At 42.4% G+C, this 25,688-nt stretch overlaps 4 protein-coding genes across 5 annotated transcripts; 2 read left to right on the top strand and 2 right to left on the bottom strand.

Annotated features, from left to right (window-relative positions):
• Nucleotides 1–214: 214 nt before the first annotated feature.
• Nucleotides 215–5,154, bottom strand: LOC120048010 (transcriptional regulator Kaiso-like). Its single transcript, XM_038993676.1, has 2 exons — nucleotides 4,109–5,154; nucleotides 215–3,375 (listed from the first exon to the last, which is right to left on the bottom strand). The coding sequence occupies exon 2, from the start codon at nucleotides 3,371–3,373 to the stop codon at nucleotides 1,463–1,465; it is 1,911 nt and encodes a 636-aa protein (XP_038849604.1). The 5' UTR covers nucleotides 3,374–3,375; nucleotides 4,109–5,154; the 3' UTR covers nucleotides 215–1,462.
• LOC120048011 (NF-kappa-B-activating protein-like) lies at nucleotides 4,458–12,659 on the top strand. The gene is made up of 7 exons (XM_038993677.1): nucleotides 4,458–5,046; nucleotides 10,769–10,833; nucleotides 11,049–11,132; nucleotides 11,232–11,259; nucleotides 11,364–11,549; nucleotides 12,121–12,270; nucleotides 12,381–12,659. Exons 1-7 carry the CDS (start codon nucleotides 4,958–4,960, stop codon nucleotides 12,547–12,549), a joined length of 771 nt encoding a protein of 256 aa, XP_038849605.1. The 5' UTR covers nucleotides 4,458–4,957; the 3' UTR covers nucleotides 12,550–12,659.
• Nucleotides 12,660–15,546: 2,887 nt separating this feature from the next.
• On the bottom strand, nucleotides 15,547–16,251 carry LOC120048009 (NADH dehydrogenase [ubiquinone] 1 alpha subcomplex subunit 1-like). Its single transcript, XM_038993675.1, has 3 exons — nucleotides 15,990–16,251; nucleotides 15,754–15,843; nucleotides 15,547–15,642 (listed from the first exon to the last, which is right to left on the bottom strand). The coding sequence occupies exons 1-3, from the start codon at nucleotides 16,089–16,091 to the stop codon at nucleotides 15,622–15,624; spliced, it is 213 nt and encodes a 70-aa protein (XP_038849603.1). The 5' UTR covers nucleotides 16,092–16,251; the 3' UTR covers nucleotides 15,547–15,621.
• A 367-nt stretch (nucleotides 16,252–16,618) lies between these two features.
• Nucleotides 16,619–25,607, top strand: upf3b (UPF3B regulator of nonsense mediated mRNA decay). Of its 2 annotated transcripts, XM_038993673.1 has the most exons (10): nucleotides 16,619–16,980; nucleotides 18,093–18,199; nucleotides 18,288–18,394; nucleotides 18,986–19,084; nucleotides 21,866–21,976; nucleotides 22,102–22,145; nucleotides 22,250–22,438; nucleotides 22,562–22,725; nucleotides 23,465–23,831; nucleotides 24,033–25,607. In XM_038993673.1, the coding sequence occupies exons 1-10, from the start codon at nucleotides 16,867–16,869 to the stop codon at nucleotides 24,168–24,170; spliced, it is 1,440 nt and encodes a 479-aa protein (XP_038849601.1). In that variant the 5' UTR covers nucleotides 16,619–16,866; the 3' UTR covers nucleotides 24,171–25,607. The 2 variants fall into 2 exon arrangements, with proteins under 2 accessions (XP_038849601.1, XP_038849602.1); XM_038993674.1 differs by lacking the exon at nucleotides 18,986–19,084 and having other exon boundaries at nucleotides 16,621–16,980.
• Nucleotides 25,608–25,688: the final 81 nt, after the last annotated feature.

Here is a 25,688-nt window from a genome sequence, read left to right as displayed (position 1 = left end):
CCTGATATATCCTCCTTCGGTACTATGGGAGTAAGGACAACTACCAGATTCATCCTCCTCCATTACTATGGGAGTTGGGACAACTACCAGATGTATCCTCCTTCATTACTATGGGAGTCAGGACAACAACCAGAATTATCCTTCTTCATACTAAAAGGACAGTCATCTCAAGCTATAGATTTCTTCCCTTCTGTGAAATGAGACACACTTTGGTTTTATTTACTTTATTAACATTTGTTCAGCACTAAGACCTAATAAATACATTATTTAAACAAAGAACATTTTAAAATTAAAAAGGTGTTTAGCACAATTATGTAGAAGACACCACTGTTAATTTTGTAATTTTTCTTTAAACCATAAAAGCTGGAAGTTCCCTTATTGAAGGACATACTGAAGCAGTATAAAATGTCAAGTTAGCTCTACAGTCCAAGTCTATTCAACTACATACTGACAAGACAAGACTGGGAAGAAAAAGGAACATGATTCCAATGAGATACATGAGTACTATGATACACTACGTAGGCTAACTTTATACATACAGAGTAGCAGGCAGCTTCGGGCATCCTTGACAGAACATGACTTTTAGAAAGACTGCAAAATATATGGCCAGCATATGAAAGGAAAAAAAAGGTCCCAACAAAAGAGTAGACCATATAAGGTAAGTCATGATCAAACCATTTGCAAGGACTTCAATATTTAATGGACATAAGTAAATCTTAAATTATAGGTTTGTGCAACCAATTCAAATACTAAATAATTATTGCAATTGCGTTTCCTTTCAACATTGGGCAAAAGTGTTATAATCATCATTAATTACTAACACAGCAAGACCAGTAATTTGTGCACATTGCCTTTTCATTTGTGGCACAAAAATAATACAATAGAAAATTGAACAATCCAGATTTTAAATCGACACATATGCTATTTAAGCAATGTATCCCATCAATGAGCTGGTATCTGAATCCCTGTATGCAGAAAGAGCATCATTTCAGTATCATTATTGAATGTCATCAATTAATTCCATCAATATCCTGCATCCCGATACAATCTCTGGGGTTTGAAAATAAACTGTACAGTATATTCTCAAAGGCATAACATACTTTGCCTACATAAAAAAAAGAATCACAAAATAAAATACATACTAACAATAAATACATTTATATGACTAGATTGAGGGTCCTTCTGTTGAACAGCATGAGCACTCCAAAATTCTTGGAAATATTTACCATTAAAAGGGTCAGTAGAAATACAATGAGACAATAGACAGTTCAATGACGAGCTTGATAAGAACAAAAGTCATACTACACTCCAGATGGGTTAGCTAGTGCACATAGGAACTTCCTACAAAACAACTGTTGAACATCTGAAAAAGACAACATGGATGACATTTGACATGGACCCAGGAAACAGAATTCGAAAAGGGGACCCCACTGACAAGGCACAGATCGGTGAGCCACCCTGCTCAGTAGGTCTCTGGTATGACAAACTCAAACTCAGACGAGCCTGGTGGAGGTTGGATGGGGTGGCTCCCTGGTCGGTGGGCGTGTGCAGCTGGTCGAGGCTGTGCCTCAGGCGCCACAAATATGTCATCCCAGTTCAACATCTTGCCCTGGGTGGACTCTAACGGTAGTGGGTTGGGCTGCCCCCTTCCAGGGTTAATGTGCTGGACCCTCCCATCGTCTTGGATAATAGGGACCCCTCTTGGATCTGAACCGTCTGTCTCATATGAGTAGGTCTTGAACTGCACCGTTTTGCAAGGGAGCAGGCGGTACAAGTTGTTGTCGGTGTCGTCCTTCTGTTTCCTCCCAGACGGGTCTTGGTTGTGGGCCTGTTTGCAGTGAGTTGACAGTAGCTGGTAGTTGATTAACATCTCGTTGCACAGCAGGCACTGGTACCTCCTCTCACCTGTGTGGTGGATCTCGTGTTTCGTCCGGTACTCAGCCAGGGCGAACACCTTGTCACAGTAGTGGCATGGGTACTTCTTCTCCCAAGAGTGGGTGTTGAAGTGGCGCCGGAGGCTTGTCAGGCACACGTAGGGTCGCTTACAGACCACGCACACAAAGAAGGTCTTCCCGTCCATGATGAGCTCATAGTGATCTTCCTGCTCGGTTTTGGCCTTCTTCTTGCTCGAAGCACCCTGTGGCAGTTGAGAGGTGTTGAAAGGTTGAAGAGGTGTGGCCATCAGAGACCTCTTTGCCCCTCTACTGTTTTTAGAATATCCCTCCCCGGGATCGTCCTTCATGGGGACAATGTCATATGTGTTCTCCCCGATATTGGCATACACCTTGCAGCCTGGAGAAAGTGAGCCGAGCTCCGAGGCCTTATCTAGTGTGATTGTCTTTTTTGCAGCTGCAGCCGCTTGGGGAATGCTAATGCCTGCCTCGTTGATGAATCCGCCTGGTGACGTCACATCCGAGAGCTTGATTTTTAAGTTGCCCTTTCGAGCTAGTGTGACCTGCTTCTTATGGATTCCTATTATCTCTGGGGTTTCTGAAAGCAGGGAGGTGCTGTGGAGTTTGGGGATGAAAGTGCCAATTCTAGCTGGCGTTGTGGATGTGCTGCAAGACGAGGCTACAGCAGGTGAAGATGGAATATTGGAACTGGTGTCAGGGGACACCATAGGGCTGTTCAGAGGACTGTGGTCTCGCAGGGTCTGAGGAGAGCTGTTGAGGTGCGGGGCTGCTTTGACTGTTTTCTCTTGGTCCTTTGTCAAAGCAGGGGGTCTGGCCTCTCCCGGTTGCTTTGTCACAGAGGCTTCCTCTGTTTCAGGTGCATCCAAATCAATGATTTCAGAGGGCTTGCATTTTTTGATGGCGTCCGTTTTGGACACAAACATAATGTCATCGTCTGAGTCCTGATCCGTACTTCGGTCAGTCTGGTTGAACTCCTCTGCAGACAGTGAAAAGGACTCGGTGATAATGGGCATCGTTGGCTCTGTACTGTTCTTGTCTACAGAGCTCACCTCATTGTTTTCCGTGTCTTTGGACAGGCCAGGTAGGCCCTTGACTTGTGAGAGCGGTACGCCTAAATTCGCAATGAACTTCACCCCCAACATCTGCCCAGCATTGATAAGCTCCTTGAGCATGTCAGAGCGAACGCGGACAATCTTCGAACTGTAAATGTAATTCAGGATTTCCTCAAAGATTTCCGCCTTTATGAAATTCAACTCAATCACCTGTCCAGCCACTGAGAAGAGTTGGTGGAAATAAGTACTCGACGCCGACAATATGTTTTTGTGCGCTCGAAATTTACGGTCCTGTATAATTATGGTCACGTCACAGAACAATCCGTTATTTCGTTGTCTATTCATCGACTTCAGCACCGTTCCTGAATACCGGGTGTCAGTTGCAGAGATCAGCTTTAGGCCCGACATCCCTGTGTGGTGAAGACAAAAGCAACAAATAAATGCATTCACTTGACAGTCTATTATATATCAATATACAACAACGTCCTCCATCCCAGGTCTTACAGTTCCTTTACTGCCCTATTAGTGGTAAATTGCAAATCACCTTTCACTTCTTGTTGGGTGACCTTATCATGCATTCATAGTAGCTCATTGTTTTAAAGACAGAGGGAGTCAGCAAGCTACCCATTATGCTGGCTGTTGGGGTTTATAAAATAGTTGGCAAACTAGCTACATTGCTAGCTGGCTAACGAGCTAAAGCCATAATTGATCAATAAAAGTCAAGGTCTGTACAAATAGTTTTGGGGGAGGAGAGAGCGAAAACGAATATGCATTGTTTGTAACTTGCCATATAGCTAACGTTAGCTAGTTAGCCTAACACCATTCACAAATAGAAGGCCGGTCTACACAATAGTCTTGCATGCCAATCACATCTAATATATTTTTCAAATAAAAAGCTATTATGGTAGTGATTTAAGGTAGCCTTGTATCTATACAATGTATTATTTTACATTAGGGAAATACGGCTTCATATTGATTGATTATATGAAAAGGATCTAGTTAGCTAGCTATTAACAGAGGTACGGATGTCCCCTTCCTGGTTCGCGGCCTTTTGGTGAGAGTTGATCTTCCATCATTACAAAATGATTGTATGGGGCCAATATACGATGTTGGTTTCTATAAGTAGTTAACACTTGCATTTACCTGTAACGCCTAGCCGTATGATTGATGTTCTCTTTCCAAACGAAGTATCGGTAGATGGTTGTAGACAACAAAACGTCAATCTCCTTGTTACCGTCGGTGTGACCTACTGCTAGTTCATGCATGGCCAACAGGAGTCGCAACAATTCTGTCTCAAAATAGTTCCATGTAGCGAGATCTACACATTTGCTGCAGTTCAAACGTTTGAAACTAGATATGTTCAATGGCATTATTTGAGATAATTAATACAGACCATAATTATTATTTTTTAAGCCAGCGACATTGCTTAAGCGACTGCTTAAAGTCAGTTCCAGTCTAACGTACTACGCGGAACTAAGAGCATCGTGCTGCATTGTTTCAAGGGGGACCTGTTTACACTCGCACCCCATCATGTACTGTTTTTGAAGCTCGTATATAAACAACGCAGAATGACCGAAACAGCAGATTAGGTAGTCATTCCTGTTTATTCTTTGCCAAGCTCTCGAATTTAGGATGTTAGCATAAAAAACGCTAGCTACGTCTCTGTTCGATTAAGAACAGAGAAGACGACGCAGCCGATCTGGCAGCGGCAGTCGATCTCGCGACTACAGTCCAGTCTTTGGTCCCATGCCCAATGCTTATTCTTTACCAAGCTCTCGAATTTAGGATGTTAGCATAAAAAACGCTAGCTACGCCTCTGTCCGACCAAGAACAGAGAAGCCCCAGAAGACGACGGAGCCGAACTGGCAGCAGCAGTCGATCTCGCGACTCCAGTCCAGTCTTTGGTCCCATGCCCAAGGCCCCCAAAAATGAAGAAGAGCATAAACCTCATCGAATTTCCGAGATAGAGAGAGAAATGCCAAAGGGTTTCGTATGGAAAACCCCCGCGAGAGGTACAACAATCAGCGAGGTGGCGGCAGGAATGATGATCAACGCCAGAGACAAAACGCCTGCATCTCGAGGTAAATGTAGTTCGCGTGTGCAAGTTAATTAGTTACCACCTGGTCTCACAGCTGTGTTTTCGCACAGCCAGCTAGTTAGCATTGTCTGACTCACACAATCTAACGACAAATTGTTTCAAGGGTTTGTGAAGTCACTTGATCCCCTACATACTCAACTTTCGGGGGAGGTTCTCTTCTGCACTGTTCAACCAATCCAGTAAATGTGTAGGAGGAGTTAATTAATCTATAAGGCCTAATGGGGTGTGGTATATGGCCAATATACCATGGCTCAGAGCTGTTCTTATGTGCAACGCAGAGTTCCTGGATACAGGCCTTAACCACAAACCCTTGAGGTGCCTTGTTGCTATTATAAACTGGTTGCCAATGTAATTAGAGCAGTAAAAATAAATGTTTTGTCATACCCGTGGTATACGGTCTGATATACCACGGCTGTCAGCCAATCAGCATTCTGGGCTCGAACCACCCTGTTTATATCACTGGCCACTTTAATAATGTTTACATATTTTGCATTACTCATCTCATATGTATATACTGTATTATATTCTACTGTATTTTAGTCTATGCCGCTCTGACATTGCTCGTCCATATATTCATATATTCTTAATTCCATTCCTTTACTTAGATTTGTGTGTATTGTTGTGAATTTGTTAGATATTGCACTGTTGGAGCTAGAAACACAAGCATTTCGCTACACCCGCAATAACAACTCCTAAACATGTGTATGTGACCAATAAAATTTGATTTGATTTATAATACATTTTAGAAACCAGCTGGTTCGATCCCTGAATGGTGATTGGCTGACAGTCGTGGTATATCAGACCGTATACCACGGGTATGACAAAACATTTATTTTTCATACAAAGCTCTCCCTCGTCCTCCATTTGGCAAATCTGACCATAATTCTATCCTCCTGATTCCTGCTTACAAGCAAAAACTAAAACAGGAAGCACCAGTGACTCGGTCAATAAAAAAAGTGGTCAGATGAAGCAGATACTAAGCTACAGGACTGTTTTGCTAGCATAGACTGGAATATGTTCTGGGATTCTTCCGATCGCCTTGAGGAGTACACCACATCAGTCACTGGCTTCATCAATAAGTGCATCGACGACGTCGTCCCCAGAGTGACTATATGTACATACCCCAACCAGAAGCCATGGATTACAGGCAACATCCGCACTATGCTAAAGGGTAGATAGAGCTGTTGCTTTCAAGGAGTGGGACTCTAACCCAGAAGCGTATAAGAAATCCCGCTATGCCCTCCAACGAACCATCAAACAGGCAAAGCGTCAATACAGGACTAAGATCGAGTCGTACTACACAGACTCCGACGGGCAGGGCTTGCAAACTATTTCAGACTACAAAGGGAAGCATAGCCACTAGCAGCCCAGTGACGCGAGCCTACCAGACAAGCTAAATTACCTCTATGCTCGCTTTGAGGCAAGTAACACTGAAACATGCATGAGAGCATCAGCTGTTCCCGGACGACTGTGTGATCACGCTCTCTGTAGCCGATGTGAGTAAGACCTTTAAACAGGTCAACATTCACAAGGCCGCAGGGCCAGACGGATTACCCGGATTTGTACTCCAAGCATGCGCTTACCAACTGGCAAGTGTCTTCACTGACATTTTCAACCTCTCCCTGTCTGAGTCTGTAATACCAACATGTTTCAAGCAGACCACCATAGTCCTTATGCCCAAGAACACTAAGGTAACCTGCCTAAATTACTACCGACCCGTAGCACTCACGTCTGTAGCCATGAAGTGCTTTGAAAGGCTGGTCATGGCCAAAATAAAACACCATTATCCTAGAAACCCTCGACCCACTCTCAATTTGCATACCGCCCCAACAAATCCACAGATGACGCAATCTCTATTGCACTCCACAGTGCCCTTTCCCACCAGGACAAAAGGAACACCTATGTGAGAATGCTATTCATTGACTACAGCTCAGCGTTCAACACCATAGTGCCCTCAGCCCATCACTAAGCCAAGGACCCTGGGACTAAACACCTCTCTCTGCAACTGGATCCTGGACTTCCTGACGGGCCGCCCCCCAGGTGGTAAGGGTAGGTAACGACACATCCCCCACGCTGATCCTCAATACGGGGGCCCCTCAGGGGTGCGCGCTCAGTCCCCTTCTGTACTCCCCTGTTCACCCATGACTGCATGGCCAGGCACGACTCCAACACCATCATTAAGTTTACTGATGACACAACAGTGGTTGGCCTGATCACTGATAACAATGAGACAGCCTATAGGGAGGAGGTCAGAGACCTGGCAGTGTGGTGCCAGGCCAACAACCTTTCCCTCAACATGATCAAGACAAATGAGATGATTGTGAACTACAGGAAAAGGAGGACCGAGCACACCCCCATTCTCATCAACGGGCTATAGTGGAACTTGGTTGAGAGCTTCAAGTTCCTTGGTGTCTACATCACCAACAAACTAACATGGTCCAAGCACACCAAGACAGTCGTGATGGGGGCACGGCAAAACCTATTCCCCTTCAGGAGACTGAAAAGATTTGGCATGGGTCCTCAGATCCTCAAAAGGTTCTACAGCTGCACCATCGAGAACATCCTGACTGGTTGCATCACTGCCTGGTATGGCAACTGCTCGGCCTCCGACCGCGAAGCACTACAGAGGGTAGTGCGTACGGCCCAGTACATCACAGGGGCCAAGCTTCCTGCCATCCAGGACATCTATACCAGGCGGTGTCAGCGGAAGGCTCTAAAAATTGTCAAAGACCACCCACCCCGAGTCATAGACTGTTCTCTCTGCTACCACACGGCAAGCGGTACCGGAGTGGCAAGTCTAGGTCCAAAAGGCTTTTCAACAGCTTCTACCCCCAAGCCATAAGACTCCTGAACAGCTAATGAAATGATTACCCAGAATATTTGCAGTGTCTTTCGCTTCCAAGTCCTGCTTGCCGAGCACTGCTGTCCTGCAGGGAAGTAGCTAGATAGTTTAGCTAATATCAGGCCAGTAAGGAGAGTGAAGTAGCTAATATCAGGCCAGTATGGAGAGGGAAGTAGCTACTAGCAGGGTTGGGTAGGTTACTTTCTAAATGTAATCCGTTACTAGTTACCTGTCCAAAATTGTAATCAGTAACGTAACTTTTGGATTACCCAAACTCAGTAATGTAATCTGATTACATGCAGTTACTTTTAGATTACTTTCCCCTTAAGAGGCATTAGAAAAAGACACAAATGTATGTAACCAATTGAACCAAATCTGTTGCAGGATAAATCAATGTTAAAGTTTACATAGCTGGCCATATATGGATGTTAAATTTTACTTTATGGGTTGGTTATGTAGGGTTCTTCTCACCCATCACAAAAGAAATGTTGTGCTCATGGAATGGCATGCTTTGAGCACTACTAGCGCTATTTACATGTGAAAAATGAATGCCATATGCAGCATTTGCTGCAGGCCTATTGTTTAAATGTTTTGTTGGTGACACTTTGATATCTTGACAATCCACTTTTTTGGTAAAAAGCTGAGGGATGGGCCTGGAGAAATGTAACCACTCAGATTAATAGACAGAGCTATGGATGCAAGGACTGGCCATCCATGATATCAAAATTATTGTTTTAACCATGTTATGAGGCTATACAGTGGTTGTTTACATTTACAATGTTTACAAACATTGGAGAAAAACAAGCTTATATTTTGGGTTCTCATGGAGTGTGACAGTTGAACTAAGCTCATGAGGCATTTATAAGTTATATTCTTCAAGAATCAATGGATATACAGTACGAGTCAAAGATTTGGACAAACCTACTCATTCAAGGGTTTTTCTTATTTAAAAAAAACTATTTTCTACATTGTAGAAAAGTAGTGAAGACATCAAAACTATGAAATAACACATATGGAATCATGTAGTAACCAAAAAAGTGTTAAACAAATCAAAATATATTTGAGATTTGTCAAATATCCACCCTTTGCCTTGATGACAGCTTTGCACACTTGGAATTCTCTCAACCTGCTTCACCTGGAATGCTTTTCCAACAGCCTTGAAGGAGTTCCCACATATGCTATGCACTTGTTGGCTGCTTTTCCTTCACTCTGCGGTCCAACTCATCCCAAACCATCTCAATTGGGTTGAGGTCGGGTGATTGTGGAGGCCAGGTCATCTGATGCAGCACTCCATCACTCTCCTTCTCGGTCAAATAGCCATTACACAACCTGAAGGTGTGTTGGGTCATTGTCCTGTTGAAAAACAAATGATAGTCCCACTAAGCGCAAACCAGATGGGATGGCGTATCGCTGCAGAATGCTGTAGTATTTCATTTTTTAATTTAACCTTTATTTAATTAGGTAAGTCAGTTAAGAACTATTTTTTATTTACAATGACGGCATACCAAAAGGTAAAAGACCTCCTGCGAGGATGGGGGCTGGGATTAAAATAAAAAAACTAAAAAAACATATAGGACAAAACACACATCACGACAAGAGAGACAACACTACATAAAGAGAGAGCTAAGACAACAACATCCCAAACCATCTCAATTGGGTTGAGGTCGGGTGATTTGTGGAGGCCAGGTCATCTGATGCAGCACTCCATCACTCTCCTAGTAGCCATGCTGGTTAAGTGTGCCTTGAATTGTAAATAAATCACTGACAGTGTCACCAGCAAAGCACCATCACACCTCCTCCATGCTTCACGGTGGGAACCACACATGCGCAGATCATCAGTTCACCTACTCTGCGTCTCACAAAGACACAACGTTGGAACCAAAAGTCTCAAATTTGTACTCATCAGACCAAAGGACAGATCTCCACTGGTCTAATGTCCATTGCTCGTGTTTCTTGGCCCAAGCAAGTCTCTTCTTTATTATTGGTGTCCTTTAGTAGTGGTTTCTTTGCAGCAATTTGGCCATGAAGGCCTGATTCACGCAGTCTCCTCTGAAGAGTTGATGTCGAGATGTGTCTGTTGAACTCTGTGAAGCATTTATTTGGGCTGCAATCTGAGGTGCAGTTAACTCTAATTAACTTATCCTCTGCAGCAGAGGTAACTCTGGGTCTTCCATTCCTGTGATGGTCCTCATGAGAGCCAGTTTCATCATAGCGCTTGATATTTTTTGCGACTACACTTGAAGAAATTTTCCGGATTAACTGACCTTCGTGTCTTAAAGTAATGATGGACTGTCGTTTCTCTTTGCTTATTTGAGCTGTTCTTGCCATAATATGGACATGGTATTTTACCAAATAGGGTTATCTTCTGTATTCCACCCCTACCTTGTCACAACACAACTGATTGGCTCAAACACATTAAGAAGGAAAGACATTCCACAAATTAACTTTTAACAAGTCACACCTGATAATTGAAATGCATTCCAGGTGACTACCTCATGAAGCTGGTTGAGAAAATGCAAAGCTGTCATCAAGTGTGCAAAGCTGTCATCAAGGCAAAGGGTGGCTACTTTGAAGAATCTCAAATATAAAATATATTACTGATTTGTTTCACACTTTTTTGGTTACTACATGATTCCATATGTGTTATTTCATAGTTTTGATGTCTTCACATAATGAGGGAGAGAATTGGTGAACTTGGATCACCTGAGGTCTGGGGCTATTCACCAAGAGTAATGGCGCCAGAGTAACTTATTCTTATGCATCTTATTCAACTAATCAAGTACAGGATTATGAAGAGTTGGGCTATACACACCAACTATCAAATTATCTAAATTTAGATCATTTTGTGACCTTTTCCAATAAGCTCTGATGACCATTCACCAGTTGAAGAGTATGTGAAAAACAGAGGCTCAGATTCAAGCTCATCTGGTGAGTGTGCTGAATTAGCTACTGTAGTAGTCTTTATAATAATTTTTTATGAAAGTCTGCCCTGAGTTAGCCTATATCTGACTGAATGACATGCATCGACTAGTCAAGAACAAAGTGGAAACTGGGCATTCTATATTATGTAGTAAGTCAAATGTATGTTCTGATTACACCCTTGAATTGGGGAGAGATCAAGACAAGTGCACTCTAATTCGTAGATGATAAGAAGAAGAAAAAGAAGAAGAAATCCAAAAAGAAGAACAAGAAACACTCCGATGACAGCGAGGAAGAGTCGGATTCTGGTGTTGAGAAATGTTTCACATTAAAAAAGGTTAAATTCAATTATAAAGGCTGCTTGTCTGGCTAAGTTTATTTCACCCTCTAATGTTGTTTTATTTCAGACGAGGAAGTGAAAAAGAAGAGCAAAAAGTAAATGAATCTACATTCTACCTCTAACCGTCCATAACATAAATACGTGACATACCTATACACTACAGCATTTTCCTTAACCGTGTTTTGTCTTCTCTTCACAGGTCAAAGAAGTCCGAGAAGAAGAAGACTATGAAGAACCGCAAGCAGTCAGCGAGCGACTCCAGCAGCGACGGGTCAGAGGAGGACACCAACGGGGATCTGTGGGTGGAGAGGACCTGCATCGACGAACACATGGTGGGCCCAGAGGCCCCACTCACCCACCTGTCCCAGGACGACAAGCCTCTCGAGTAAGTATGCATAGAGTAATCTTTCTTACATTCAATAATCTACTTTGTGCTGTGGCTGGGGTTATGCAACAGCAAAGTTATGGAAACAATTTGAAATTCCTCTCAGATGTTGTTATGAAATTATAATAACTTTATTACCACGTTTTATTATAACTTTAGAGATGTTAATAGCTTACTATTAACATTATAAGGGATACTCCACACTGTCTACAACTCTTGACAGTAGTTAATCACATTGTAATTATGTGGCATTAAGTAGAAAACAAAGCCAGGGTCATATTTGTTAGTGCACACTGTAGCAAAATGTTTTGCACTTTAATAGAATGGTTTGCGATGGAAAACGAAAACCAGCATTTCTAATTGGACACTATCAGGTAGCCCAGTATATTTCCTAGTGAATATGACCCAAGCGCCTTAATTTTAGTGTGCTGCTAGGTACATACAACTTGCTTCCACAGTTTTTAACGACTACCACACTATATTCAGCTTTTAAAATGCAGCCCTATTCTTTTTTTTATTATCAATGAAGGGCTGATTTATTGATTTACATCATTTTTCTCTTTCCCCCTAGTTTTGGTCATGCCCTGCTGCCAGGTGAGGGTGCCGCTATGGCAGAATATGTGAAAGCAGGCAAGCGTATCCCAAGAAGAGGTGAAATCAGGTTGACTAGTGACGAAATCGCAACCTTTGAGATGTCTGGCTTCGTGATGAGCGGTAGCAGGTACATTACTATTCTTCTGTTTTCATTTGGACATTTCCAATATTTCATCATATTTTACACATTTGGTTGACTGCTTTGTAACGCTCATTGCAATTTTGTAACCCCCCCAGACATCGTCGTATGGAGGCTGTGCGTCTGAGAAAGGAAAACCAGATCTACAGTGTGGATGAAAAGAGAGCCTTGGCATCCTTCAACCAGGAGGAAAGAGGGAGAGCAAAATCCTCTCCAGCTTCAGAGAAATGGTGTACAGGAAAACTAAAGGCAAAGAGGACAAATTAGCCTTTTTGTTCCTCCCCTTTCGGGAACATTCAGCTTCGGATAACTTTTTCTCCCAACATTGTCTTTCGTTGTGTTTATTTTCTCATCGTTTCATGATTTGAGAATGTTATTTTTTTCCTCTTTGTATTGGGAATTAGGCTTATATTACTTATATTTTAAAGCCTCTCTGACACAGTGGACTATTTTGTTTATTTAGAAAGTAGTCAATTGAATATTGGAAAGTGCTTGTTTGTCACAAAGCAAACGTATTCAAAGACAAGCACAAGACTGGACCATGCAGATGTATGGTGTATAGATTTGGAGACCCATCCGGAGAGCCATTTTGTATTGGGCTATTACAATATTGTGCATCCTAACATACACTTAGTGTACAAAACATGAGGAACACCTGCTCTTTCCATGACATAGACTGACCAGGTGAATCCCTTATTGATGTCACTTGTTAAATCCACTTCAATCAGTGTAGAGGAAGAGACCGGTTAAAGAAGGATTTTTAAGCCTTGAGACAATTGAGTTATGGAATGTGTATGTGTGCCATTCAGAGGGTGAATGGGCAAGACAAAAGATTGCTGTGCCTTTGAACGGGGAATGGTAGTAGGTGCCAAGCGCACTGGTTTTACTGTCAAGAACTGCAACGCTGCTGGGTTTTTCACGCACAACAGTTTCCTGTGTGTATCAACACCCGTTGAATATGGCCGCCACCCAAAGGACATCCAACCAACTTGACACAACTGTGGGAAGCATTGGAGTCAACATGGGCGAGCATCCCTGTGGTACGCTTTCGACACCTTGTAGAGTCCATGCCCCGATGAATTGAGGCTGTTCTTTGGGCAAAAGGGGGCGCAACTCAATATTAGGAAGGTGTTCCTAATGTTTTGTACACTCATTGTAAATCAAATCCATCCCAGAACCTTCTACCTATGTAATGTTTAACATAGGAAACGTGTATGTAATATCACACATTACATATTCAGAATTAATAAATCATTTAAAAATGGTTGGGCTTTATGTAATAGGTCAATTTAGTTGATGTTTAAAATGAGGTTGGATCTTTCTCTGGGAAATGTATTATATACTGAACAAAAATATAAACACAAAATGCAACAATTTCAATGGTTTTACTGAGTTACAGTTCATATAAGGAAATTGAAATAAACTAATTAGGCCCTGATCTATGGATTTCACATGACTGGGCATTGGCGCAGCCACTTGGGAGCCAGGCCCACCCAATCAGAATGAGTTTTTCCCACAAAAGGGCTTTATTACAGACAGAAATACTCCTCAGTTTCATCAGCTGTCCGGGTGGCTGGTCTGACGATCCTGCAGGTGAAGAAGCCGGATGTGGAAGGCCTGGGCTGGCGTGGTTACACATGGTCTGCGGTTGTAAGGCCGGTTGGACGTACTGCCAAATTATCTAAAATGACGTTGGAGGTGGCTTATGGTAGAGAAATGAACATTACATTCTCTGGCAACAGCTTTGGTGGACATTAATGCAGTCACCATGCCAATTGCACACTCCCTCAAAACTTAAGAGATCTGTGGCATTGTGCTGTGACAAAACTGCACATTTTAGAGTGTAATGATCATGCTGTTTAATCTGATTTTTGATATGCCACACCTGTCAGGTGGATGGATTATCTTGACAAAGGAGAAATGCTTACTAACAGGGATGTGTGCATAAATGTAAGAGAAATAAGCTTTTTGTGCGTATGGAAAATGTTTGGGATCTTTTATTTCAGCTCATGAAATGATACATGGGACCAAAATGTTACATGTTGCATTTTATATTTTTGTTCAGTATAGATTATTATGTTCTATCTTGATCAAAATGTTTAATCTTTTATTATTCTAAACCTTGATGCCAAGGAGCTGTGCATTTATTTAACAGGCATTGGCCTCAGTAAATACATATAGTCTGTCTAGACTGGAAGAATTGTAATTCTTTGGCACGATGTGCTTGTGCAGCCTTATGATGTCCTTGAAATTCAATACCACCAGTCTCTTATGTACAGAGATGGCACAATGCTGAGTGTATGGTAGATTTGTAGATCAGTGAGTCTGTGGAGCAGGTTACTTAGGGTGAGTTTGTAAATTGAATCTGGAGTGCAAGATTGCAACTCAGAGTGCGCTCGTAAATTCAGAGCGTGCACTGGACGCTCTGGTGGAGCAGTCAAGCATCCAAGCCGTCTAGCTTGATGGCTACTTCCAGACAAGTTAGAGAAAAGCTCACTGACCATTTGACTACCCCTAGCAGAGCTGGTTAAGTTGTTTTTATGTTATCCAGAGCACTGGTGACTGTAACGGTGCTGCTGGCAACAATTTAAAGCCAACGTTTACTGACAACGGCCATATTCAACGGGTGTTGAGCATTCTTAAATTCATCAGTTATTCTGCGCTCTAGCACACTCAAAAGTGCTCTGAAATCAGAGTAGATAGCCAGAGTGAATTTATGAATGCACCCTTAGGCCAATCCTTGAATGGAATGATAGGCTGTGTTCCAGGCCATCTTTGATGCAGTCATGTTACACAGATTTTCAGATATCATTACGCTCTGAGAATACTGAATGTGATTCATTCAAGTGTTTAACATCTCAGGAACCACATGATATATGTGCAGCATGACTGCAGTAAAGACGACCTGATACGTGCCCAGTCAAGCAACTAGGGTCATCTAGAACCAAACATCTGCATACATCAGACGGACATAACATGTTATGAATATCAGTCACAGGAGGTTGGTGGCACCTTAGTTGGGGCTTGTGGTAATGGCTGGAGTGGAATGGTATCAAATACATGGTTTGCATGTGTTTGATACCATTCGCTCCAGCCATTATTATTAGCTGTCCTCCCCTGATATCAGTGAATAGGAGCAATTCCTTAGGAGCCATAGAAAGTAGTTACAAATTGTCTATTGAATACATTCAAAACTCTGTAAACCCGACGTGTTATTTCATAAGGTTTTCAACATAATCAGCAGTAACTACACAAAGAAACTGGTTAATTCAGACAATAAATAACTTTTATTGTACAACGAATTCTGACAGAAATCCATTCCATAGGTGAGATCTGGGATCAGTGGATATTCTCAAGTCCCTGTAAAGAAGAGAAAGATGTAGGTAGGCCTAAGCAATGCCTGACAGACACTAGTAATATAACGTTACAGTACTTCGTTATTGCATAAACGTGAATGAATTGCCTGTTTACCTTCGATTTGTAATACAAATCCACTCCTGACACACGTCTGTCTCTCTCCATCAGATACCACTGATATGGAACCCGGGCGATTCTCTTTTCCTAAAAGTCAAAGAGAAGAAGTGTTAGCATAGCTAATTTAGTATATAGAACTAGCGAATGGTATTACTTCAACCTGTTCAAAACTTCACATTTAGCTAGCTAACTATTGCAGTCATTCAACTCATCGGTAAGCAAATATCTCTCACCTTCCCCCCGTTGGTGAGTTTGTGGATCTGTGCAGTGAAAACCCCAGGAAGGATGAGACAAACAGTCATGACTCCGAGACCGGGAAGAATTTCATACCACATAGCTGCAATGTGGGTGACGCAAGTGACAAAGGCGTTTATTTGTCAGACACGCCAAATACGACAGTTTATTTTTGCTAACTTGCTAAGAAAGGCTAACAAAATGTCGACCGACCTGAATAGTTCACGGTCATCCGTTCACTTCCGGAAGTTTCACATTGAGGAAGCGGAAGAGAGCGGCCCAACTCGGCGGAAAGTCGGTCTCCCTCCAAGCAGGTGACGTTTTTTTCGATGTTTCGCCCACCAAGCAAGGAGTGTTTCAATGGAGGTCAATGAGTGTCGAATTTGGTTCCCCCCAAAATAATGGCTTATTTGCTACGTGAGGTTTATTTGATCGAATACAAGTTTCGTAATGCTTAAGTTGTTACGAGTGTACTGGTATAAGTAGGACACGTAACATCCCGGCAACTGTGAGAAAAACAATTTATATCGGAGATGTCTCGAAATTGCTATGCATATTCATGTCACGAGGTTAGTAGCGTCGCATCTCAATTGAATACAGGCAGTTGACGTCAACAACCCTCGTCAAATATTAAAGCGTGATTACAATAATGAGCTGTATCCACCAATCCAAAGAAAGGATAGGCGGGAACTAGATAGCCCGCCGTGCTGCTTTGTGGACAACGGCTCCCATTGTTAGGGCGTAGAGAGATGTAGTATCTTGTCAGTATATCCATAATCTTTGGTCTCCCAAAAGCCAATCAACAATCGTTAGCAAACAAGCAAGTAAAAAAAGTTGATACAGGACTGTAGATTGCAACAGGTTTATGGCATAACGATGAAAGAGGACAAGGAAAACACTCGTCCGATTGAGAAAATTATGGAGATAAAATGCGAAGATACTGAAAAAACGGAGAAGCCAAAGCCGGAGAAGAAAGAAGCAATGACGAAGGTACGCCAGCTAACAACATTAGCCAGCTAGCTAGCTAAGCCAAAATAGCTAACGTTAGCTAGCTACATGAATTTCACTAGGCTAGCTACTCCTGTATTGCTGGCAAGCTAGCTAGCTAGTAGAGCAGGGGTGATTAACCTTTATAATTGAAGTTGGTTAACGTTAGCTAGCTTTTGAATGTTGCATATTGAAGAGATATTTAAGTTATACTGAAAAAAAAGAAACGCAACAATTTCATTGATTTCCTGAGTTATAGTTCATATGAGGAAATCGGTCAAATTAAATGAATTCATTAGGCCCCAATGGATTGCACATGACTGGGAATACAGATATGTATTTGTTGGACACATATACCTTAAATGGGCCTCGATCTCCCAACGGTATTTTTGTGCATTAAGATTGCCATCAATAAAATGCAATTGTGTTTGTTGTCCGTAGCTTATGCCTGCCCATACCATAACCCCACCGCCATTATGGGGCACTCTATTAACAACGTTGACATGAAACCGCTTGCCCACACAACGCCATACACGTGGTCTGCGGTTGTGAGGCTGGTTGGACATAATGCCAAATTCTCTAAAACAACTTTGGAGGGAACTTATGGTAGAGAAATTAATATTATATTATCTGGCAACAGCTCTGGTGGACATGCCTGTAGTCAGCATGCCAATTGCATGCTCCATCCATCTGCACATTTTAGTGGCCTTTTATTGTCCCCAGCACAAGGTGCACCTGTGTAATGATCATGCTGTTTAGTCAGTTTCTTGATATGCCACACCTGTCAGGTTGATGGATTATCTTGGCAAAGCAGAAATGCTCACTAAAAGGGATGTAAATAAATTTGTGCGCAAACTTTTTGAGATAAATAAGGAAATATGTTTTTTTTGTGCGTATGGACCATTTCTGGGATCTTTATTTCAGCTCTTGAAACATGATACCAACACTTTATGTGTTGCGTTTATATTTTTGTTCAATGTATTTAGCTAGTGAGCCTGCTAACTTAACCAATACTTAGCTGAAAACCAACGCTGCTATTTTAACCATCTGGCTTTGAAGGCTTGGATATTCAATTGATAAGTTGGCTAACATTTGAGTGACTTGTTTTTCCACAGATCATTATCCGACGTCTGCCTCCTAGCATAACCAAGGAGGAACTGGAGGATCAATTGCAGCCACTTCCAGAAGTGGACTACCTCGAATTTTTCTCCAATGACAGCAGGTGCATATAGTCTGTTGTTGATTACCATTGTCTGTCATAATCACATATTTGGTACCCTGGTTACTTACTTAGCTTTTCTCCTGTACAGCATGTACCCCCACGTCTTCGCCAGAGCATACATCAACTTCAAGAATCAGGAAGATATTGTCCTTTTCAGAGACCGGTTTGATGGATATGTGTTCATTGATAATAGAGGTGTGATTCATTTCAGTTCATTAAAAGATTGACGTTTAAGGCCTCCCGAGTGGCGCAGTGTTCTAAGGCACTGCATCGCAGTGCTAGCTGTGCCACTAGAGATCCTGGTTCCAGTCCAGGCTCTGTCGCAACCGGCCATGACCGGGAGACCCATGGGGCCCAGCGTCGTCTGGGTTAGGGGAGGTGTTGGCTGGCAGGGAGGTTCTTGTCCCATCGCGCACTAGCGACTCCTGTGGCGGCCCGGGCGCAATGCATGCTGACACTGTCGCCAGGTGCACAGTGTTTCCATACAACACATTGGTGCGGCTGGCTTCCGGGTTAAGCAGGCATTGTGTCAAGAAGCAGTGCGGCTCCGCTGGGTTGTGTTTCGGAGGACGCGCGGCTCTCGACCTTCACCTCTCCCGAGTCCGTACGGGAGTTGCAGCGATGGGACAAGACTAACTACCAATTGGATACCACGAAATTGGGGAGAAAAATGGGTAAAAAAGTAATAATACGTTTGACATCTAATAAGAACCACACAATATAACCCTACATTGCAGCAAGTTCTGAGTGAATTGTGTATTAGTGTTGCCCCTTTGTTTTCAACAGGGCAGGAATATCCAGCCATTGTTGAATTTGCTCCTTTTCAAAAGATTGCCAAAAAAAGGAGTAAGAAAAAGGATGCCAAAAGTGGAACAATCGATGAAGGTGAAAATGTTACATTAGTCATTATATGGTTGGTTGGTTGCAATTGCACACCATGTACAATGCATTTGGATACAGACCCCTTGACTTTTTGCACATTTAGTTATGTTACAGCCTTATTCTAAAATGTATTAAAATATAATCAACTACACACAATACCCCATAATGACAAAGTGAAAGCAGGTTTTTAGTAATGTTTGAAAATACTTTATATAAGTATTCAGACCCTTTGCTATGAGACTTGAACTTGAGCTCAGGTGCATCCTGTTTCCATTGATCATCCTTGAGATGTTTCTATAACTTGATTGGAGTCCACCTGTGATAAATTCAATTGATTGGACATGATTTGGAAAGGCACACACCTGTCTACATAATGTCCCACAGTTGGAAGTGCATGTCAGAGCAAAAACCAAGCCATGAGGTTGAAGGATTTGTCTGTAGAGCTCAGAGACAAGATTGTGTTGAGGCGCTGATCTGGCGAAGGGTACAAAAATTCCTGTAACATTGAAGGTCCCCAAGAACAGTGGCCTCCATCATTCTTAAATGGAAGAAATGTGGAACCATCAAGACTCTTCCTAGAGCTGGCTGCCCGGCCAAACTGAGCAATCGTGGGAGAAGGACCTTGGTCAGGGAGGTAAGCAAGAACCCGATGGTTACTCTGACAGAGCTCCAGAGTTCCTCTGTGGAGATGGTTGTCCTTCTGGAAGGTTCTTCCATCTTGGCAGCACTCCACCAATCAGGCCTTCATGGTGGAGTGGCCAGATGGAAGCCAGTCCTCAGTAAAAGGCACATGACAGCCCGCTTGGAGTTTGCCAAAAGGCACCTAAAGGACTCTCAGACCATGAGAAACAAGATTCTCTGGTCTGATGAAACCAAGATTGTACTCTTTGGCCTGAATGCCAAGCGTCATGTCTGGAGGAAACCTGGCACCATCCCTACGGTGAAGCATGGTGGTGGCAGCATCATGCTGTGGGGATGTTTTTCAGCGGCAGGGACTGGGAGACAAGTCAGGATTGAGGGAAAGATGAACGGAGCAAAGTACAGAGAGATCCTTGGTGAAAACCTGCTCCAGAGTACTCAGGATCTCAGACTGGGGTAAAGGTTCACCTTCCAACATAATGACCCTAAGCACACAGCGAAGACAATGCAGGAGTGGCTTCGGGACAAGTCCTTGAATGACCCAGCCAGGACCTGGACTTGAACCCGATCGAACATCTCTGGAGAGACCTGAAGATAGCTGTGCAGCGACGCTCCCCATTAAACCTGACAGAGCTTGAGAGGATCTGCAGAGAAGAATGGAAGCAACTCCCCAAATACAGATGTGCAAAGCTTGTAATGTCATACCCAAGAAGACTTGAGGCTGTAATAGCTGCCTCAACAAAGTACTGAGTAAAGGTTCTGAATACTTATGTAATGTGATATTTCTGTTTTTATATACATTTGCTAAAATTTCTAGACCGGTTTTTGGTTTGTCATTACGGGGTATTGTGTGTAGATTGGTGAGGAAAAAATGAATGTTATAAATTTTAGACTAAGGCTGTAACGTAACAAAATGTGGAAAAAGTCAAAAGGTCTGAATACTTTCCAAATGCACTGAACAAAAATATAAATGTAACATGTAAGGTGTTGTTCCCATGTTTTTATGGGCTGAAATAAAAGATCCCAAAAGATCCCTTTTTCGCTAAAATTTTGTGCACATATTTGTTTACATCCCCTTTACTGAGCATTTCTCCTTTGCCAAGATAATCCATCCACCTGATGTGTAGCATATCAAGAAGCTAACCACGCCAGCCCATGCATGACATTCACATCCGGTTTCTTCATCAGCGAGATCGTCCTGAGATCAGCCACCCGGACAGATGATGAAACTGTGTTTGCACAACTGAAGAATTTCTGCACAAGTTGTCAAACTGTCTCAGGGATGCTCATCTGTATGCTCGTCATCCTCACCAGGGATTTTACCTGACTGCAGTTTGGCATCGTAACCATCCGCAGTGGACAAATGCTCGGCTTCAATGGCACGTTTGAGAAGTGTGCTCTTCACAGGTGAATCCCGGTTTCAACTGTACTGGGCAAATGGTGTCGTGTGTGCGAGCGTTTTGCTGATGGCAACGTTGTTTACAAAGTGCCCCGTGGTGGTGGCATTATGGTATGGGCAGACATAAACTACGAACAATGAACACAATTGCATTTTATCAATGGCAATTTGAATGCACAGGCATACCGTGATGAGATCCTGATGCCCATTGTCAGCATGATAATGCTGTCGCAAGGATCTGTACTCAATTCCCGGAAGCTGAAAATGTCCGTTCTTCCAATGACCTGCACGCGCACCAGAAATGTCACCCATTGAGCATGTTTGGGATGCTCTGGATCGACGTGTACGCCAGCGTGTTCCAGTTCCCGCCAATATCTAGCAACTTCGCACAGCCATTGACGAGTGGTACAACATTCCACAGGCCACAATCAGCCTGATCAACTCTATGCAAAGGAGATGTGTCATGCTGCATGAGGCAAATAGTGGTCACACCAGATACTGACTGGTTTTCTGATCCACGCCCCTACCATTTTTTTTTAAGGTATCTGTGACCAACAGCTGCATATCTGTATTCCCAGTCATGTGAAATTCATAGATTAGGGCCTAATGGATTTATTTCAATTCACTGATTTCCTTATATGAACTGTAACTCAATTCAAATCTTTGAAATTGTTGCGTTTTAATATTTTTGTTCAGTGTAGATCCTCTAGCTGTAATGTCCCACTGAGACACTGTTTGTTCTTTAGATGCTGACTACAAGAAATTCCTGGAGATTTATAATGGTGATGATGAAAAGTTTACATCCACTCCTGAGACTCTACTGGAAGAAATAGAGGCTAAAACAAAGGAACTAGTGGGTATGTAAACATGGTGGTAAAAATGTTCTGTTGAAACACGCTAGATGAGTGTTAATGTGAGATCAAGTAGTCTGCCAAGGGGTATTTCAGTAATAGATGATTTTGCTTATTTTCTCCGCATTTAGCTAAGAAAACGACTCCCCTCTTGGACTTCTTGAAGAACAAACAGGTATGTATAGCCAGTTTGGAATCTATGTATTTTAGCTGTGCTTCTCTTGCATGGTATATGAGGCTGGACAGACTATTCATGTGGCGTTGACTGCTGATGGTCAGAGAATCCGTGAGGAAAAGAAAGAGGAGAGGAGGAGACGAGAGCTAGAACGGAAGCGCCAGCGGGACGAGGAACGTCGAAAGTGGAGGGAGGAGGACAGGAGGAAGCGCAAAGAAGCCGAGAAGTTTAAGAAAGGAGACAAAACTGCAGAGAAAGATAAAGACCAGGCAAAGGAGGAGCCAAAAATCAAGGTATGGAAAGGAGGAATTCTTTCAAACTACTCAACTGCGTGATGATACAGGGGATCCCGAAGCGATTGTAGCAGAATAACAGACTGCTTTTTACATGTTGGTAATGCGTTCGTCTCTGTTCAGCTCCTGAGAAAACCAGACCGGGGAGATGACGTGGATGTGGAAAAGCCTAAAGAGAAGTCAAAGAAACCTGAGAAGGACAAAATGAAAGACGACAGAGTCCCAGGGGGTTCTGATATGAAGAAGCGCCAAAACCATGAAACCAGGGAGGAGAGGGGATCACGGAAGTAAGTTGTCACTGCCATTTTTGTATTTTTATTTTTTAAAGATGTTACAGGTCTTTAAAACCTCTACAGGATAGGTGTCGTCGTCCCCCCCCCCCCCCCCCCCCCCCCACGCGACGGTTGAGCTAATGTGATTAGCATGAGGTTGTAGGTAACAAAATACAATTCCAGGACATAGACATATCTGATATGGGCAGAAAGATTAACAAGAATTTAAGCTAACGGCACTGTTCAATTTACAGTAGCTATTACAGTGAAAGAATACCATGCTATTTTTTGAGAAGAGTGCACAATTATGAACTTAAATGTATTAATAAACCTTTTAGGCACATTTTGTCAGTCATGATAAAACATTTTAAACAGATATGCAATGGTTCATTGGATCAGTATAAAACTTTTCACATACACTGCTGCCATCTAGTGGCCAAAATCTAAATTGCGCCTGGGCTGGAATAATACATTATGGCCTTTCTCTTGCATTTGAAAGATGATGGTACAAAAAAAAACGCATGTTTTTTAATTTGAATGATCTTTTACCAGATTTAATGTGTTATTCTCCTACATTAATTTCACATTTACACAAACTTCAGTGTTTCCTTTCAAATGGAATCAAGAATATGCATATCCTTGCTTCAGGTCCTAAGCTACAGGCAGCTAGATTTGGCTATTTCATTTTAGGGGGAAAAGGGTACGATCCTTAAGGCTTATATTGTATTCATGTTAATGTGTTTGTCTTTCACAGAGCTGATGAAGATGGACACAAAGAGGGACATAGAGATGGACACAAAGACTTCAGAGAGCGAGACGTAGAAAGATACAGGGACCGCGAACGAGACAGGGAGAGGGAACGGCGGCAGAAAGAGAAGGAGCGCATCAGACGACAGGATGAGGATCGACGAAGGAGGAGGGAACGGCACGACGGAGAGAACTCGTACAGAAAGCGAGAGGACGAAGGGAAAAAGGAGAAAGGAGATCGTGTCTGGGAAAAGAGAAAGGGCGAGAATGCAGGAGACTCTGTAAGCCATACTTCAAGCCATACCGATAAGCCTAAAAAGTCAGAAGAAACCCTGAGGGAGGAGAAAGCTAAAAGAGATCGTTTAAGAAACAAGGTAGTAACTTCAGTCTTTGTTGGAATTTAGTCATATACATTTTTCTGTATCAATCAATAATTCTGTCCTGATGTTTTGACTTGGGGTAATTGGGATACTTTTTATTATATTTATACCATTTTTTCCTGATCACATTCCTGAATACTTTTGTCAATTTCTTTTGTCTCTTAACCATAGTCATTTTGTTCCCTTGTGCATCAGGATCGGCCTGCCATTCAGCTTTACCAGCCAGGTGCTAGGAACCGAGGAGCTCGAGGTGGTGGAGGAGGAGAATCTCATGCTGGGGAGAGAAAGTCAGAGAGTGAGAGCAAGAGATCCCAAGAGAAGGGAGATGAATGATAAAAAATGACCACAAATAAAGAATGATAAAATGAGTGAGGAGAGGGAGAGAGATTTGCTCTGAGCCAAGCAAACTGGTGCCAGAGAGGCGCATGCAGTGATAATCCTGCAAAGCCACATCCCGTCCTCCCACTCACAACCAGAGGCAGGGATGTGACCATGGTGCCCCCCTCAGTGCCTGAATGTGCCCCTCTTAGTTTTGTTTATGAAGAAAATCAAGGGAAAGTTATCACTTCCTTTTAATGTTTGTGAGAGTTTGATTATAGGGTACAATGAGACAAAGCCAAAGCTTTCTAGGACCACATGAATTTTAAGTGACCTTACTACAGTATTGGTACACAGTCTGTGCTACACAGTTGCAAAGCACGGTTCTTATATTGAATAGGCTTTCACCCTGATTGGTTGTGTATTCTCTTTTTATCACATATAATACAACATTCTCTACTTTCGGAACAGTATAGGAGATTACTGATTTAAAGATATCCTGTTGCATCTATTAAAATCTATTTTGTTAACTTTTAGGCATATTTTAGGTTTATACTCTACATTTAAGGAGCGACTGCCTTTAAAAAGCAACAAATCCCTTTGAAGATGGCCTATGTGGCATCGATATGAGTCAAACAGTTATTCGAGTGTCAAAATGGACAAAGTGTAAATTGGATACATTTGGTCAAAAAGTCAGTCTCGTCTATAACGGCGTTTGGAACATCCGTGCGTCACAACGGGTAAATTAAGGTTTGGGTTTTGATTTGACGATGACCATTTGCCCACTAACATGGGGTGAACAGCTGCAGCGATTGCGCTTCATCCAATAGCATAGACAGTGAGACAGACCTGCCCAGCAGCGCCGACTTTGTTTACGTAAGACAACACCTTGTGGATTTTGTTCGTTTTTTTAACTTGAGAAATACTGCACCAAACACCTTAGATGTAAAATCGCGCAACTAAAACATCCTCGGCAAAAACTCTTAAAATCTGTTATTAATTTAAGTTATGTTAGATTCATTCTGGGGATATTGAGGAAGTGAAATAGGCATCCGCGTCTACAGTGTCATGGGGACAAACAACCAAACACGTCTACAAGACTGATATCTAGTTTTTCAAATAAGCAACAGAAATAGTCTGTACAGGTAACAAAACAATAATACAATATTAAGTTATTTCACCGATTCGGGAGAATGAAATAGCCATTTCATTGTACATATTAAACTGAGCTATGCCTTGATTTGAGACTACATGGAACCCCCAATGGGTGACTATTAACCTTAACCTGTGGCCTTCCCCCTCATACATATATGCATCTTCATACGTAAACAATGCTACTGTATGGTTAACAAAATTCTAATTGGAATAAACATTTTCTGTTTCTTTCATAATTGATGTAGCCTTGCTAAACACAGTGACAAATGACCGCAATAAATAATGTTTTGTTCTAAATTGTGTATGGGATTTATTCATTACTCCAGATTGGAATGTACTGTAAATAGTTTCAAGAGAGAAAAAACATAACTCGTACTT

The sequence above is a fragment of the Salvelinus namaycush genome, chromosome 5 (assembly GCF_016432855.1).
Source record: "Salvelinus namaycush isolate Seneca chromosome 5, SaNama_1.0, whole genome shotgun sequence".
Lineage (NCBI taxonomy): Eukaryota > Metazoa > Chordata > Actinopteri > Salmoniformes > Salmonidae > Salvelinus > Salvelinus namaycush.
The sequence above is the reverse complement of the archived record's forward strand: the minus strand, read 5'-3'. Positions and strand labels throughout refer to the sequence as shown.